The sequence below is a fragment of the Nymphalis io genome, chromosome 1, assembly GCF_905147045.1.
Source record: "Nymphalis io chromosome 1, ilAglIoxx1.1, whole genome shotgun sequence".
Lineage (NCBI taxonomy): Eukaryota > Metazoa > Arthropoda > Insecta > Lepidoptera > Nymphalidae > Nymphalis > Nymphalis io.
In genome coordinates this window covers 1144538-1162906 of record NC_065888.1, presented here as the reverse complement: position 1 = coordinate 1162906, position 18369 = coordinate 1144538, and the positions used below count along the sequence as shown (strand labels likewise).

General features: G+C 36.3%; 1 protein-coding gene across 2 annotated transcripts in view; it reads left to right on the top strand.

Annotated features, from left to right (window-relative positions):
• The window catches only part of LOC126771252 (uncharacterized MFS-type transporter C09D4.1), a 53954-nt gene that overhangs the window by 32557 nt on the left and 3028 nt on the right, over positions 1 to 18369 (top strand). For both annotated transcript variants that reach the window (XM_050491043.1, XM_050491051.1), the window contains exons 2-6: positions 7163 to 7387; positions 16038 to 16179; positions 16722 to 16921; positions 17469 to 17683; positions 18224 to 18329. In XM_050491043.1, the coding sequence (XP_050347000.1) occupies positions 7163 to 7387; positions 16038 to 16179; positions 16722 to 16921; positions 17469 to 17683; positions 18224 to 18329 (888 nt within the window). The remainder of the gene's footprint in view (positions 1 to 7162; positions 7388 to 16037; positions 16180 to 16721; positions 16922 to 17468; positions 17684 to 18223; positions 18330 to 18369) is intronic.

Sequence of the window (18369 nt, the reverse complement as noted above, 5' to 3'; positions counted from 1 at the left end):
TACGATGTTTTCCTCTTGTCGACGTATTGTTGAACTTCACGCTGGACTCAAATACAATGGAGAACGTCAGTCATTGTCAAAACAAAGACAAAAAGTTATTATAGAAAAATCTTTCTCCAAGCACCCGCTTAAAAAAGAAGTTTACAAAACATTGTCTAAAACTGACGACACATGTAATAAAAAGCTATTTAAAAGTATTTCTTTTAGCAAAAATACTCCCATATCCCATTATGTATTCATGACGTGTTCTCTTTCCTGTCGTGTCGGATTGCCGTACCAACGGAAGATGGGAGTCACGAATAGATAGAGCATTTATTTTTGCGTACACTGCTAAATAATATTTCCCCTGAAGTTGGCTCATTCATTGCACAATCCAAACTATTTCATTTGTTATTACCACGAATTCTTGTAAGTTTTGATATCGAGTGCTGTTTTTATATGTACGAGAGTTAGCATGTAAACAAAGTAGCCTGAGTTAGCCTGTAATATTACCGGTTCTTCTTACGCTCGAGCACGTTTATGATTCACTGCTCTTGCTTTTTCGTTACGTCGCTTTGAATTTTTAAACGTAAATTTTTAAGCGCAATCAGCGCTGGAAACTCAGTAATGTTTAAAACGTACACTAACAAGCTCACTAATTTCTGCACCTTCTTTTAAAATGCAGGCTGGATCTTACAACTTAAAAGTGGAAGTGATTACGATGAGTGTGTTATTTAAAGATCGACCTTGAATACAATAATTCTATCTGTAACGATTTGTTGAAAGGTTTTTTTTAATTGATTCGTCTCGTAACTTGTCTTGTGTAAAGCATATTCCTACATCTTTCTGTTAATGCGGAAATAACTGAATTTAATTAGATTCCGCATTGTGATATGTTAACTTATTTTATATTTATGTACATACATATATATTGCATTTATATATCATAATATTAACCTACATGCATATGTTAAGTGGTCATTAACAAAAATAATGCGATGCTAAATAGTACGTATGAAATTCAACAGGGAAGTGTTTTGGGACCGACCTTACTTCTAAACTATCCTAATGAACTCTGTGACGTTGATTTAATTGGTGAGTATTTTCATATGTTGATGAGAAAACATTAGTTTTTTGAGGTTCTTTTGGGGCGTTGTACATAAGCCAATAGAAATATCATAAGAGATAAGACTTAGACCGTAAACATTTTTATAGCATCACATTTACTGATAGATTTTAAGATTAAAAGTTTCTGTTTATCGTCAATAGGAGCTCGAGATATGCAGTCATAGAGGTAGTTTTTTTTTTAAAGCAGAGAATATCTTCGAAAGATCCTGATATGGGTTATGTAGAAGTCCATTACGGTCTCATAGAAGGAGCCTACAGCCCTCCACGTAGATCCCTGCGGAGCATTTCATCACGCTGCTCGATGGCGTTTCCACATGTGGCAGAATGTATCCGATTCGTGTAGGTCCCCCCTTACAATGTTTTCCTTTACCGTCGAACATATAAAAATTAAAAAAAAGATTACACATATATATAATGTAAAAAAATAAAAATACTAACATAATCAGACCGTAGTTAGTTAGGTACTTCTGTAATATAAAATTGTTTTTTTTAATAAACTTTCGTTGCCTTTCAAATGTCTGCTTATACTTTTATTATTCATTAAATAAACAATTCAAATCTTTACCATTACCCTTTATACAATAGAAATTTTAATTCTGATACTCATTTAAATTAATGACACTTCGGATTGTTACATAATAGCCGTAATTCTAATGCTTTCAAGTTTCGGTTAAAGATAATTCTGAAATTCTGTCTAACGACAGTTGTAGAAAATTTTGATACTTAAGTAAATCGGTTCTTCGACCACCGTTCTCTTGTAGCGTATTTTTTCCTTAAAATATTCAGACTGCGTTTTGAATGCTAACACATTTTTTTATTTCAGTTATAGTATGTTTTGTAATTACAAATGTCTTAACCCTATGTTCGTATTGCAGAACTTATAACAATATTTGTTACTGAATGAGGCACTCACACTGGTACATAAAAATATATTTGTATGTTTTTTTTTTTTTTTTATAGAAAAGGAAGGCGGACGAGCATATGGGCCACCTGATGGTAAGTGGTCACCAACGCTCTTAGACATTGGCATTGTAAGAAATGTCAACCATCGCTTACATATCCAATGCGCCACCAACCTTGGGAACTAAGATTTTATGTCCCTTGTGCCTGTAATTACACTGGCTCACTCACCCTTCAAACCGGAACACAACAATATCAAGTATTGCTGTTTTGCGGTAGAATATCTGATGAGTGGGTGGTACCTACCCAGACGAGCTTGCACAAAGCCCTACCACCAGTAAATGTGTATATGTGTATGTGTATGTGTGCGAAACAAATAATAGAAAAATGTCCCGACGGTGATATCATATATCTCATTTCGCCATAAGGATAAAATTTGAAAAAATAGTTACTATTATCGAATAATGATACACGATGTTGACTGCTGGCCTTAACTTTACAACGTTCTATGATTATACCTATTGTTATTGTCAGTGTCATTGTCATGAAAACGTCCCGTGCTTGATAATGTCAGCAACTTTGTAATAACCGATTTGTCTTCATAGTTCTGTGCATTCACGTGTTAGTACCTATACGTTGATGTAGGTCTATATTGATACAGATACCATAAGTTTAATTAATTTCTTTATAATTTATCTTATTTTTTGGAACAGTGGGAAATTGGAAATTTTCCATGTCTTACAAAAGACGTAAAACAAAGTTGATATTCGGTTACGTAGGTTTCTCTTCGTCGGATTATCAAAGTGAGAGTGGAACTTTGTCATCGCATATCTCCAGTGCAGTTGGTTTGTCTTGGGTTTGGCCGTTAGCTTGAAATCCGATCAGGACAACATCATAACTATTACGTTGGTTGTAGTGTACACACATCTACAATAATGTATTAATTAGTATTTTATAATATGAATATATATTATCTGTGTATCTATCCATCTGTCATCTCGGATGACACACATCGCGGAGCGCGGGAAAATAGAATATATATTTGGGTATTGGCGCGAAGTGAAGACGATGTATGTGCATAGCGAGCTGATATATAAAATGTAATATGTATTATTTAATTTGTAATACCGATATTACGACTTGAGTTAAAGCACGGTTAAAAAGTGAACATTACATTGATGAAATACGATGATGTTAGTGGTTACTTTGAATTTCAGAATTGACTCTATGATTTTGTACATCCAATGAAATAAATAAACTCATGTAGGATTTCTCAATCTAAATCTATTTAGTACAATTAAGGATGTAAAGCGTAAACAAGTAAGCAATTGTTATAAATATATAGTTCAAAGGCATTAAAAAAATACATAACATAGGCATTACCCGAGGCTTAGAGAATAGTTCAAGCGAAAATCCTTGCTTTCACACGAAAAACTTAAAATATTCGTAACATGAAAATGCAAACAAAATATACAGTCTAATTTCAGCGAGACAAAACAGCTTCAACTGGTCTAGTGGGTACTTTAGTCGCCTAATAGCACGGAGTAGTGTTAAAATGTAAAAGTTTATATTTTTTTTTTCAGCCTTTTGCCGTCCACTGCTGGACGAAAGCCTCCCCCATAGAACGCCAACCATCCCGATCTTGGGCAGTCCGCATACATCCCGAACCTGCCACCTTTTTTAAATCGTCGGCCCATCTTGTCACAGGGCGTCCTACACTACGTTTGCCTAAGCGTGGTCTCCACTCCAACACGTGTCGGCTCCATCGGCCATCAATGCGCCTGGAGACATGAGCAGCCCACTTCCACTTCAGCGAGCTAATTCTAAGCGCGATGTCGGTGACTTTAGTTCTCTGGCGAATGTCCTCATTTTGGATTCTATCTGCCAGAGAAACCCCAAGCATCGCACGTTCCATTGCTCGCTGAGCGACCCTAAATTTGTGGACCAGTCCTACGGTAAGTGTCCACGTTTCGGCACCGTAAGTCATTACAGGTAGGACGCACTGATTGAAGACCCTGGTCTTAAGCGACTGTGGGATCGACGATTCAAAAATATGACGTAACCTCCCGAATGCCGCCCAGCCCAAACGTATTCTTCTTTTAGCCTCCTTCTCAAAGTTGTGTCGGCCAAGTTGTATAATTTGGCCCAGGTAGATATATTCCTGCACAACTTCAAGTGGAGAGCCATTTACGACCACTGGTCTCGGGGATACATGACGGTTTGCCATAATTTTGGTCTTTTCAATGTTCATCCCGAGACCTACTTGTCTTGAAGAATCGCTCAGGCTGTTTAGCATCTCTTCCAAATCCTGCAGAGTCTCCGCCATGATGACAATGTCGTCGGCAAATTGCAGATGTGTAATTATATTAATATAAAGTTTATATATTTCTTATTAATTTCGTACGAGTAAAACCTTAGAAACTTAAACAATTCTATACCGGATAAAAAAAATTTTTATTTCGTTTTTTAACACTTACATGCTTTTATTTACTTCACCTATGAAATCTTTATGAAACTTAAACCAGTTCCAACTAACAGTAAGTTTTTTACATAAATCATTGCCTTCGCGTCGAGCTGAAGTCGTGCTGCATTCAAGTGAGGTTGTAGTTATTTATATTTTTTTAATGTAGTATACATAGAACAGATCTTGTACGTGTTGTCTTGTACGTATCATCTTTTTTTTTACTTTTGTTTCTCCACAGAATGCGTCTGCTCCTAGGTAATTATTAAATGCCTTAATTACTATACCATACCAATAAAGGCTTGGGTATTTGTGATTCAGTAAGGTTACGCTACAAAGGAAATCATATGAATTATTTCTTTTATTGGCGCATTCGTTATACAAAAACGAGATATTTTCTTTATTTAACATTACAGTTGTTTTCGTCGGTCAAATACGTGTCGATTTACTCACTGGCTTTTATATAGAGGAATCATTTATAATTATCGTCACGATCTGCAGTCACGTCGCGCACAAGGAAAATTTTACGATGTATAGCAAGTAAACGAAGGTTAGGGGTTCTCATTTTTTAAACCTAACCATCCCGGCTTCGCACGGGTATAAAAGAAGAAAAATGTATTTTTTTCTTTTTTTTTCGAAATGTAAGTTGCTGTTGGCCAGAGTGGCCTCTACAGCGTCACCGTGGGGGGGGGGGAGGGTTCAAGATGGACTCAGCCGGATGTTGGGAGCCACACGAGGGGCTCAAGAGAGTCGGACATCCTAAGGGTGCCTCCTGTGAGGCCGGACCTCGGCTTAGGACGCCGTTGAAATCGGGAGGGGAGGAAAATGTATTGTGGGTTGGATTTGCGTCAATTCCGTTCTTAGTAAGCGTCTACGTCGGGGAAGGAGCAACTGTGACGGATTTCAAGTCAATCGGACGGATAGTTTAGGAGATCTCGTGATGACTTGATGACCTATATATATATAGAAGTGTGCTCTGTTGCTGTCCTACAATAGGGCTTATGGACGTGGCTTCGGAATAAATAAAATTAATATTACAATTAAATATAAATTTCATATTAAGAACATTTTGAAGAAGTAAATTTTATTGTTCATTTAATTTTATATATAGTAGTGATTATAGAGTTTTCTGTCTTCTTTCTTTTAATATTAGTCTAAAGACTTAACATTAAACTAGACTATACAGGTAATATGTCTTTATTTTTTTGGTTAAATTTATTAATAGTTTTAATTTTTATTTATTATCATATTACCTCTTCTTTGTTGACAAAATAAAATAAAAAAATACATGAAATAATACGTGTTTTTGTCATGATAGAGTGTCGGTTATGTTGATGTGTTGCAAAATCAGCTTCCGGTCATAAATACATATTAAACAATTTTTTAAGCCATTTTAATGAAATACAATTTAAAAATAATAAAAACATCCATTAGTATCGGGAAGTTCGAGTTTGTAGTTTATAACAGCAGTGCTGTAAGAACTCAATTATTCACTTGTGAAATATTAACAACCGACTTATGGTGATATTTTATTTTGATGCGTGTATTCTTGAAATGTCATCATTATGGTCAATATCATATGTTACTTTCACCGTTTTCTGCGGTGAGTTTCGAGTTTGTTCTTACAGAATAGCTCTAGTGTTTATTAAAGTAAGGGAAATCTTTTATCTAATTTTGTAACAATAAATGTTCTAATACTATTATTTATTATTATTATTAGTATTTTTATATTGATCATCCAGTCTGCCCACTGATTAAAAGTTGATACGAATGTAATCCGTCCGAGATAAATTATGCCAGTAGGAATTAATGAATGTGAAAGGTTAATTTATGAACCGCTCTCAGCTAGGAATAAAGAGCTGTGGAAAAGCTATGTGCAGGACCGCCAGTTAAGGTACCACCCACTCACCAATTGTTCTAACATAAATATTCTGTATTGCTCTGTTCCGGTTTAGTCTCCGAGTGACCATTTACCTCCTTAAATAAATACCTACCATTAGCTATAATTTATTAATACTATTTGGAGACCACGCTTAGGCGAACGTAGTATAGGATGCCCTGTGTCAAGTAGGACCGACAATTTAAAAAAGGTGGCAGGTACGGGATGGATGCGGACCGCCCAGGATGATTGGCGTTCTATGGGGGAGGCTTTCGTCCAGCAGTGGACGGCAAAAAAAAACAAAACTAATTTAATATTCAATCATTTTGGTGGCAATACACCAAAGTATTATATTAGCGGCAAATTTTACCATCTTTTCGATTTTAAAATAGATTATAATACCTAATGTCTTGAATTTATTATAAGAAAGTATTATAAAGAAAATATGATAAATATTTAATCGATTAGAATATTGAAATTATTTACCTCGATGTAGAAAATAACTTAAATTCCAGGCTTCATATAAATTGTACATCTTTGGTCTTATTTATATATTTTTAGTTATTTTCCGCGTGCACTCAATACTATGATTAAAAATTAACATTATAAATTAATTCTGAAATCAATATGTATACATTAAATAGATATGATGATGTGTTGTGTGAAGTAAATATGTGATTACGGATTATAATTTACTGTTTTCAAATCGATCTCCTTAGCAATAACACAAGATGTTGACAATAGGAGATCATAGCTCTGGTCTTCAGTCGAAATACTTAAATATTTTTTTGATTAATAATCTTATTCTATTTCAGGGTCTTCGAATAACGACAATCATCGGGTCGTTTGGAACATGCGCGGGCGCATGGCTGAAGGTGTTCTCAGTGCCACAGGACCTGTTCTGGCTTGGATTCACTGGTCAGACTGTGGTGGCCATATCACAGGTTTTCATCCTGAACGTACCGCCGCGCTTGGCTGCAGTCTGGTTCGGAGCTGATCAAGTTTCATCGGCCTGCAGCATTGGTGTTTTTGGTAACCAGGTAAGACTTATATGAACACTATGAAAAACTATTTATTCTTTTCGAAATATTCAAATTATTGACATCTAAACTGATGATACACAAAACCAAGTTTAAAAAACCTCACACTCAACTTCAAAAGTTACGATTTTTTAACAATAATTTAGTCATTTTGGGGTATATGTTTATTTAAAGCTTTCATAAGATACCAAACACGTTACACTTGTATTATTTTTATATCTTTGGCTTAATTTTTTATGCTAGTTATATCATCATGACGAAGGCTATTAATACCTTAATTGGCAAAATAGGGTCTGTTATTATAAAGCAAAACACCAATTGTTTTTTATTGCTTTGTCAGGAAGACAGAAGAGTTAGTGAGCCAGTGTAAAAATGACAAATTAGATCACATGATCTACGATTGAGATCTTATTTACTCAACAGAAGTAATTGAGTATAATGTTAAATCCACAAATAATCAAATTTAATTTCATGTTAATCTAGCGGGGACGTATAAGAATTTTTTTTGAGTCAAAAGACAAAAAATTAAGTTATTCAAATTAAACACTAACAATATCAATATCCCTATAAATCCTGCAAGGACTGCGAGACCGTGATAAGGTCCAAACAGGAATCTTCCACTTCTTAAGTCACTATATAAAAGCTTACCAGGACCAAGCTTATTATAACGGCTCGGGAAATTTTCGGCGTTGCAATTTCCGGAAATCATTCTGTATTATGAAGTGAATTCGCGGTCTACAAAAAATATAGCTTTATCAAATAATGAAATATCTGCGATTAAATTGTTATTCCGTAATCATCGTAATCTGTCCAAGTAATGTCCAATCCTATAGGATCAGTAGCAGATTGAGTTACTATCGAATTTACAATATTCGTGTAGAAAATTTTTGTGTGCAATAATTTTTTTGATTCAATGTCACGCAACATGTTTATCGTTTGGTATTATTTTGAATTGGAATAATTCAAGATCCAAAGATATAAGTTTATTGAAGTCCAACTTATTTGGACGCGGTGAGAATAAGTTTACAAAGTCGAATTTGAGTAATGTTTCTGACGTACAATCGTTTTATTTCTGCCACGTGTACTGAATCGCATGCGCTTTATTTAATTTTTTTAATCTCAATCAAACAAGTTGAGCAAAAACAAGTTGTTAATAAAAAAAACAATCTTTCCTAATTACTAACGAATACGCCAATGTTTATTTCTGTATATTTGATCTTCCATATAAGGCTCTATAGAATATTCTTTTGTTTATACAACTACAAAACAGATCTATAAATAAATTGTAGTATTATTCCAGTACAGATGGACTCCGAAGCGATTGCTTACTCGGAAGCGTTTATTCAATTGTTTTGAGTAGGGGGGCCTGGACTGGTGTGATTTAGTTCATATCATTCATTCTTATAGATCTATTTAGAGCAATGATATGTAAAGTACTGAATCTCTTGTTTTTTTTTTTAATAAGGCACGAAACCTTGCTTACTTTATACTTTATTGTACACCACAAAAAGAAAAAAAAATACAAATATACACACATATACAGATACAGCCTAAATAAAAGTAGCATACAATTTTGGCGACCATAGTGATCTCTTCCAGGCAAACAACATATTGCTTCATAGTAACTATAGCAATATATTAAATATAACTAACAAACTAACTCGTGAACTAAACTTAGTGTTATTAGTTCTTTTTTTTTTTTTTTTATAGAATAGGAAGGTGGACGAGCATTTGGGCCACCTGATGGTAAGTGGTCACCAAACGCCCTTAGACATTGGCATTGTAAGAAATGTCAACCATCGCTTACAGCCAATGCGCCACCAACCTTGGGAACTAAGATTTTATGTCCCTTGTGCCTGTAATTACACTGGCTCACTCACCCTTCAAACCGGAACACAACAATATCAAGTATTGCTGTTTTGCGGTAGAATATCTGATGAGTGGGTGGTACCTACCCAGACGGGCTTGCACAAAGCCCTACCACCAGTAGTTCGTAGCAAATATTATTAGCGAAAAAGAAAATTTCAATGACTGATTACTAAGGTCAATAAAGATATAAAATATAAATATTTAATAATCATTTACACAAAGAAATACATAACACACATACATAACATAATAATTAATGCAATTTTGTTGACACCACGGATTACGATCACGCTAATAATTTGTGATAATCTCGAGACGTGATTTTCACAGATGTCTTAAATGATCATTATAATATAATTATATCGTTTCTAGGTTATGTTAACCTGACATATAAACGAATAACTATTAAAATAAATGAAATCTTTTTATATCAATCGATACGTGAACTTCAAAAACTGTCTAAGATTTTTATCTTCGATTGATTTTGTATTCTCTGTTAACGCCATACAAGTGCAAGGTATTGTTCGACGTTCATGCAAACTAATTTCGTTCATAATACAGACACATTAGAAAATATCAAGAAATAGAGTGTTCAAATTTTATTTCATATGAGTAATATTCTGATAGTTGGAAAACAAAAATACGCATGGATCAGTCTTAGCGTATTAAAAAATAACTTTAATTATTTATAAAGCAAACATAAATAAAGAAGCAATGATTATATAATTCTCCAAAAAGCTGACAAGGCTTATGGGTGTCAAGAATAAAAATAAATATTTTGTTGGTACAAATAAGTAAATAAAGTTTGCCGCAAGGCAACATCACTGGTCGTTTGCTATTTAAACTGAAAAATTAATTACTTTCTTATGTCTGCAGATATATTTACAACTAGCAGTGCCCGCGTTTTCACCCGCGTATAACTTAAAAAAATTACTAAGAGCAGGCTTATAATATTTCAGTATATATTTAGTTTTATTTTCGTGGAATATTAGTATTTTATGCATATGTATAGTTTTCGCCGCACCGGGATCTAGATAGAGCAACAAACCATTGGTGAGAAAAATAGCATTCCCTTATATCTATTCCGATAACTAAATATATATTCTCCTATTTTATATTCCTGAAATTTGTTAGCGTATAGTAAAAATGTAATAGATTTCCTTAGTTACAATCTTTACCTACTAATATTATAAATATGAAAGTATATAATGTAATGTAATAAAATAATAACGATTTCACGACTAAACCCCTGAACCGATTTTGATGGAATTTATATGAAGCAATCTTGAGCCCAATACGCTTTATACCAACACCTGTTAGAACCCAACCCGCGGGTGAAACAGAGGGTGAAAATTAGTATTTTATATATTAACGTTATCAAAACAAATTATAAACACTTCATCAATTATAAAATAAATGATAAACTAATTTAAACCTCTAAAATCTATAATATAGAAGTATTATGAATTAATGACTTGTGGAATGCGATAGTTGATTGACAAATAATGTTTATTTAAGTATGCTTATCATACTTATATGCTTATCATTGACTCACTGAAAGCAAACTATAATAAAAATTCCAAGTCCTGTAGGAAGGCATACACGATAGCGGATGCACAGCGCATTGTACAGATTGGTCATGACCTTGTTTCGCATCCTAGGGGCTCCCGTAGCTTCTGGCGTCTGACCAAGTCTGTGCAAAACAATTTCTGCCAACCTTCGCTGCCACCGCTCAGAAATCCGGACGGATCGCTAGCTCACAGTCCGGAGTCAGTGCCGGAGGCTTGGAGAAGAGCTAATGTGCAAGCGGTTCCCAAAAAAGGGGATCGGTCTGACCCGGCAAATAATCGGCCAATAGCTATCACCTCAGTACTTTGTAAGGTGATGGAACGGATTTTAAACAACCAACTGATCCATTACCTAGAAGATCACTCTTTAATTAATGATCGTCAATACGGGTTTCGACCAAAACGGTCCACAGGTGATCTTCTAGCGTACGTAACGCACCTCTGGGGTGAAGCTATCGACAAGCATGGAGAATCGTTGGTTGTCAGCCTCGATATCTCCAAGGCTTTCGACAGCGTCTGGCACAGAAGTCTTCTCTCCAAGCTACCGGCATATGGTCTGCCTGCTCAGCTATGCACCTGGATTGCCAGCTTCCTACACAAGCGTAGCCTTCGTGTTTTAGTAGATGGTTGCGCTTCACAATTCTATGTAGTGAATGCTTAGGTCCCCCAGGGCTATCTCCCACACTCTTTCTTTTGCATATCAATGATATGCTCTCTCTTGGGAACATACATTGCTATGCAGACGATAGTACAGTGCATGGTGGATACCACGGACGCGCAGTGGCTGGGCGAGCGGAAATTGAGGAGAGACGGAAGAATCTTGTCATTGAACTCGATAGGACGTTAGAGATCATCGCCAAATGGGGCTCTGATAATCTTGTTGAGTTTAATGCCAAGAAAACACAGGTATGCGCTCTCACGGCGAAAAAGTCAACATTTTCCCCTCTTCCCTCCCTCTGTGGTACTCCGCTGGTGATGCAAAGCAAAATCGCCATGCTGGGGATTGACGTTCGCTGCGACCTTAGTCCAAGGGATTACATCGAGGCTGTTATAAAAACAGCTTCACGGAAACTCGGAGTTCTGAACAAGATGCGGCGCTTTTTCACGCCACAACAACTGTGCCTGCTGTACAAATCACAGGTACGGTCTTGCGTGGAATATTGCTCGCACCTTTGGGATGGCTCCGCTAAGTACCTACTTAAGGCCTTGGACCGGTTGCAGCGACGTGCCGTACGCATTATTGGCGACGTAAAGGTCACAAACACCCTTGAACCTTTACAATTGCGTCGTGAGATAGCAGCACTGAGCGCTTTCTATCGACTGTATCACGGCGAGTGCTCTGAGGAATTATTCTAATTCCTGCTTCCCCCTTCCTTCTTAAGTCCACGCGAGCTGGTTCTCGATGTCACCGCCTAACTGTGACATCAATTCCATCGCGAACAAAGAAATTTGGCAACTCCTTTCTTTGTCGCACTTCCAAAAAATGGAATTCCTTACCAGCTCACGTGTTCCCCTCCTCTTACAAACCGGGTTCCTTCAAACGAGGCGTGAAGAGGCATCTTGCGGGCCGGCAAGGCGAAGGCGGCTAGTGCAGAACGTTTTTCCCGTCTGTACTGGCCGTCGTCGCGTTTGGACTCTACTACCACTTACCATCAGGTGGAGTAGAGTCATTTGCCCTCCCGGCGAATATAAAAAAAAAAAAAAATTACTGTTGTCATATACTAACTTAGTGTTTTTCTTTATAGAAATACCATCATTTGTAATAAATTATATTCGGAATTTCATAAGAATAAATAAAAACCCCAACGTTATATAATTATATATTGTATTATATTGTATAATTTCGTCAGACAAAAATGGCTACTTGCACGCTGTGTTCGCAAGAAACGAATAGAGAACATAATCGATTTCTTTAAAAACATTTGCTAGAATCACAGCATTAGTTTAAACGTGTTTGTGTAACAAACATTAAACATTCAAAAACTTTCCAATTTATAATATTAGTAAGATTTGAAAAATTTAGAATTGCAAATTTGCTACTAAAACTTAGCTGTTTGTAATCCCAATAGACATCCATGTTATTACTGTTCCGTGTTTGATGACGTATGAACGTTAGTCTCTAAGAGAAACCTAGGTCTATTAATAGAACGTATATAACTTGACCTTAAGACTTAATATGCATCATTGTATAAGTTGTAGTAAAGAAAAATGCGGTGATTTGGACGTTTCTATCATTTGTCAAACACGTAATCAACCGTGCTCTTAACATTGTATGAGATTTGCGTTTCTAATTGTTTATCTCACTGACATTGCACGTATGTGATTATTGGCGACCTTTTGATACCGCTTTGGCTATATTCACTTTATTTTCTCGTTTCTCGTCTATATATTATGCTTATACATACTTTTTGCATGCTACGTTGCATAGCAGCATTTTTTGACTATGTAGACCATAGATATATTACAATAATATTATGGGATACACGGCCATCTGACCCTAAATTGAGTAGAGCTGGAAACCAGACAACTGATATACTACATATACTACTTTTCTTTCGTAAATACATACTTATATAGATAATTACACTCAGACTCAGGACGAACAGGCATGTTCATGCAAACAAATGTCTGTCCTGGGTGGGAATCGAACCCACAACCACGCCAACCGGCTCGTCAGTATTAGATATATATTAGACTTTATTAATTATTATTATCGATACAATTTTAAAAGAAATATTGTTGAGAATATCGTGTTCACATAAGCAATCCAACTATAATTGGTTGGATTTTAATTGGTATGATGCTTTTAGTTCAGATCAACTTTAAATGATATTTTTGTATCGAAATATTTTCATACAAATTTCAAGGTCGAGTTCAAGTGCTCCTCTTCCATATGCAGAATTTAATTGAATCGCTCCGCACTAAATAATTTTTATATTTGCCAAGTTTAATATGTTGCACGATATTTTTTTAATTATCAGGGTTTTAAAAGTTTCCTGTGGAAAGACAACAAAACTGTTACTGATTGAGTGCTGGGTGCTCACTTCCTCATTCATTATGACCCGTCAACTCCTATACATGACAGCGTAATGTATAGCACACATGCATCCTTCTTCCCGATGTCGACGGCGTCCTAAGCCGCAGGTCGGACTTGCAGGGCTTATGACGAGTATTCTGAGCTCTAAGTGAATTCTCTACATCCGCCTTGAGTCTCAGTACTCGTCCTCCCGCTTAGTAACGCTGTCAAGATCAGTAGGGCCACCAGTATACGCAATACGAAAGAAAAAGCTGATCTCGGCTTACTATATTATATAGAACTCACCGGCTCTTGAAATGTCTGTGTTTCTGTGTATCTATGCAGAATGAAATAAATATTGCTAAGCGTGAAGCCGAGATGGCCCAGTGGTAAGAACGTGTGAATCTTAACCGATTAAACCCAGGCAAACACCACTTAATTTTCATGTGCTTAATTTGTGCTTATAATTCATCTCGTGCTTTACGGTGAAGGAAAACATCGTGAGGAAACCTGCATGTGTCTGATTTCACTGACATTTTGCCACATGTGTATTCCACCAACCCGCATTGGAGCACCGTGGTGGAATAAGCTCCAAACCTTCTCCACAAAAAGAGGAGAGGATGCCTTTAGCCCAGCAGTGGGACATTCACAGGCTGTTACGGAAGCGTGGTGACCGAACAAGCCTTTTCTGATTACTTCACTGGTCAGCCACGTAGTCCAGATATTATCTACAAATGTCGATTATTCCTCGATAAAAATGTAGATTATACCAGAATTGAAAACGATAATGATTTCATTTATAAATAAAATAGCCGAGATGCCCCAGCGGTTAGAACGGGTGATTCTAAACCGATGATTAGCAGGTTCAAATTCGGGTAAGCACCACTGATTTTTCATGTGCTTAATTTGTGTTTATAATTTATCTCGCGATCGGTGGGGAAGGAAAACATCGTGGAAAACAAGCATGTGTCTAATTTCATTCAAATTCTGCTACATGTGTATCCACCAACCCGCATTGAAGGAGCAGTGTGGTCGAAAAAGCTCTAAACGATCTACTTAAAGGAAGAGCAGGCCTTAGCCTACTAGATTACTAGTAAGAAGAAAAGTATAGAACAAAACTGACTTAAATGTTAATTAATTAGATTCAATGTCGCATATCATTTTCTGAAATTCACGGTCGTGTTTGCGGTAAGCTTAGAGCTTGTTCTTACAGAATGCTCTCCGGTTCGTGATGTTAGAGGTATATATGTACATACATATTGAATCCATTATATAACGTTATTTGTAAAGTTATTGCGACTATTTATTTTGTTAATTTCGCGGATGCCTTTTTTGAATAACACCTATTGTCCGAAACCGCGCATGAGCTAAGATGTGTAGAAAAAATTAACGATCACTTTTAAATGTTTCTTGCTACGTACATATTATATGGTCTGAGATTATTTACTATTCTAACATATATGATAAAATCTTATAATAACATCACACTAATATTATCACAATATGTAAACAAATTTTGGCTAGCAACACTTTTGAATAAGTATATAAGGATACAGATTTTTTTAATTTAAATAGCACGCCCATAGTCATCGACACTGTTACAAATATTAACAATCTCTGACGTCGCCAATGCACGACCAACAAGGGGAACTAGGATAGATTCTAGTAATTAGATAAGAAGAACTCACTACCGGCTTTGTACAAATTCGTCTGCTAACCGCTAAACAGCAATACTTACGTAAGTTATTTTGCGTTCCGGTTTGAAGCGACCATTGTCTACAGCCAGCCGGTACTACAAGCGCAAGGGATATAACATCTTAGTTTCCAAGGTTGGTGGCGCATTGGTGATATAAGGAATGGTGTGACCTTTCTTTCAGGTGGCCCATTTGCCCGACCGTCTAGCTAAAACAAAAAAAAAATGTTATGACCCTTGCGTCTGCCATTCAAACCGGAACGCCTAATATTGCTTTTTTATAAGTGAATAAAGATATTAATAAAGAAGTTACATATGTGAGTATACTAACTAGATTGGAAAGATGGCCTTGGCTTTGAATTTTGGATGGATATTTAAAGTTGAGCTCCGAGTTATTCAGAGTTTTTTTAATTCCTCGATAACCCGTGTGAAAACTTTAGGTTAAAAGTGTTCGACGATATAGCAAATAAGCCATGTTGCTTAATGTTTTGGTTACATTTCCAGCTTGGCGTAGCTCTTGGATTTCTGCTACCTCCGATGATAGTGCGCGCACAGGGTTCCGTGGAAGAGATCGGCGCAGACCTACAATTCATGTTCTACCTCGTGGCCGGAATAACAAGCGTGCTTTTTGTTTTCATTCTACTGTGTAAGTATATCGGATAATTATTGTTAAAGAATATATGTTTAAAATCAATTTTATAAAGAATTTGAATATGTGATCAGTATAGAAAAAATGATGCCATATTTGTTTATGTTCAAAAGATAGTAAAGTTGAAAGAACACGAAGTTGGGCAATTAAAAATTGCGTTTCCAATTCTCGTACTCAGCGGTAAAGGAGGAAAATAGTGAGGAAATGTCAACATTAAATTATTCGATTTATGGTATACTGGCAGAATTCAAATTGAACCTTTTTTGATGATGAACCTTTTCTCTTATAAGGAAAGAAGACCTTTGTTTAGCAGTAAGAATACCATAATACTTGTATGTAAAAAATATAAATAGTCCATTTTTCTCAATATATTCGGATTGTAATCGCGATCATACCTTCTTCATTATGATGTCTGCCGTTTTGATAGAGTTGCACCTGCGTGATCACGAGCTGACTGACATTTGGGTTTTCAACCTGAATGTAATGTACGAAAAGTACCACATACATAGGGGAATGTTTAAAGTGTATGTTTTCTATAGTCTTCAAAGCGGCTCCACCGAGTCCACCGTCAGCAGCTGCCGATTTCGGATCCAGTTTAGACTCGAACTTCCTCAAGTCGATTCAGAAATTGCTCACCAACCGGAACTACATCCTGCTACTTATCTCCTACGGTCTCAACGTCGGCGTCTTCTACGCGATCTCGACTCTTCTCAATGAACTCGTTCTCACTTACTATCCGGTAACAATCATGATGATTTTCTTTATCTATATTTAAATATGCATATAGCAAGATTTAGTACCCTGCTGCCTCATAAAGTTCAAAAGATTAAACAACTCAACGGTAACCGGGCCTGCGATATGAAAATTCACAGTGTCGGTCCCTTAGACTCTGGAGTGTTATCGTTAAGCTTAAGTGGAAAGGACAAAAGCACAATATTAATAATAGTAATTCGAGGTGAGTTCTGCTCTCTCTACCGGAACCACGAGAATATTATACGTTACTAACACCTAAGGACGCATAATATAAGCACATAATAACTACGTTTTATACTCGTACCTCCTTTTTTTATTTAATTTTTAAACATTTTTATAGTATACAGCTATCTCCCGCGTGTTATGGGGGGGGGGGGGGTATGTTTTAAGTATAAAATAGCCTATGTCCTTCTTTGTAGTTCAAGCTTGCTTCAAAACAAAAGACAGAAATACTTTGGCATTTATAATATTAGTATAAATTACCGTTAAAGTGTTGAAATTAATATTCTGATCGTGTTTTATTTTTATTTCAGGGTGCAAACGAAGACGCAGGTCGTATTGGTTTAGTAATCGTGGTGGCTGGAATGATTGGCTCAGTGGTGTGCGGTCTCATCCTCGACAAGACCCACCGGTTCAAGGAGACCACGCTCGCCGTGTACGCCGCGTCGGTGGTAGGAATGATCATCTTCACCTTTACCCTGGACTGCGGATACATTGCTGTTGTTTACTTCAGCAGTATTATTCTTGGGTAAGTTGCTGTCTCGGCTCTTGATACTGGATTAAGTTTTTATCCTAATAAACCGTACAATATCTGGCGGCATATAGATAACAAAAATCTGGTACTAGACTAGATTGGATAAATAAAATTTACAATAACTACGTATTTAACCAAGCATAGAAAAATACAAATTCAATAAGTGTTTTCAACTATCCGTAAAGTGGGTGATAGACAAGGATAGATGTTAGACTTACGGGCTATAAAATTGTGATTAACGTTCTCACTCGGCTTGATAGTAACACATGGTAGCTTATCTCATATATAGCTGCTGTCGTCTGAAGAAGGTTAATTGAAGAAGTAAATGTTCCACTGCTGGAAAATGTCCTCCTCTCCTCTTGAGGTAACGATTACAGCGTATTGGATGGATTTTACCGTGTATTGGCGTAGTTGAATATGTTTCAAATGTTTGAAGGTGGACGAGGCTTTTGCAGGCCAGCAGAGGCTTAATTTATAAGCAGCACATCTGAGGTGATTAAATGCAAACTTGAAAGCAATGTCTTATATTTTCAGTTTCTTCATGGCCGGCTACTTGCCCGTCGGTTTCGAGTTCGCTTCCGAAGTTACCTATCCTGAACCCGAAGGAACCACTTCTGGTATCCTCAACGCGTGCGTTCAGGTACTCTTTTTATTTTAATTATATAAACTAAAAGCATTTT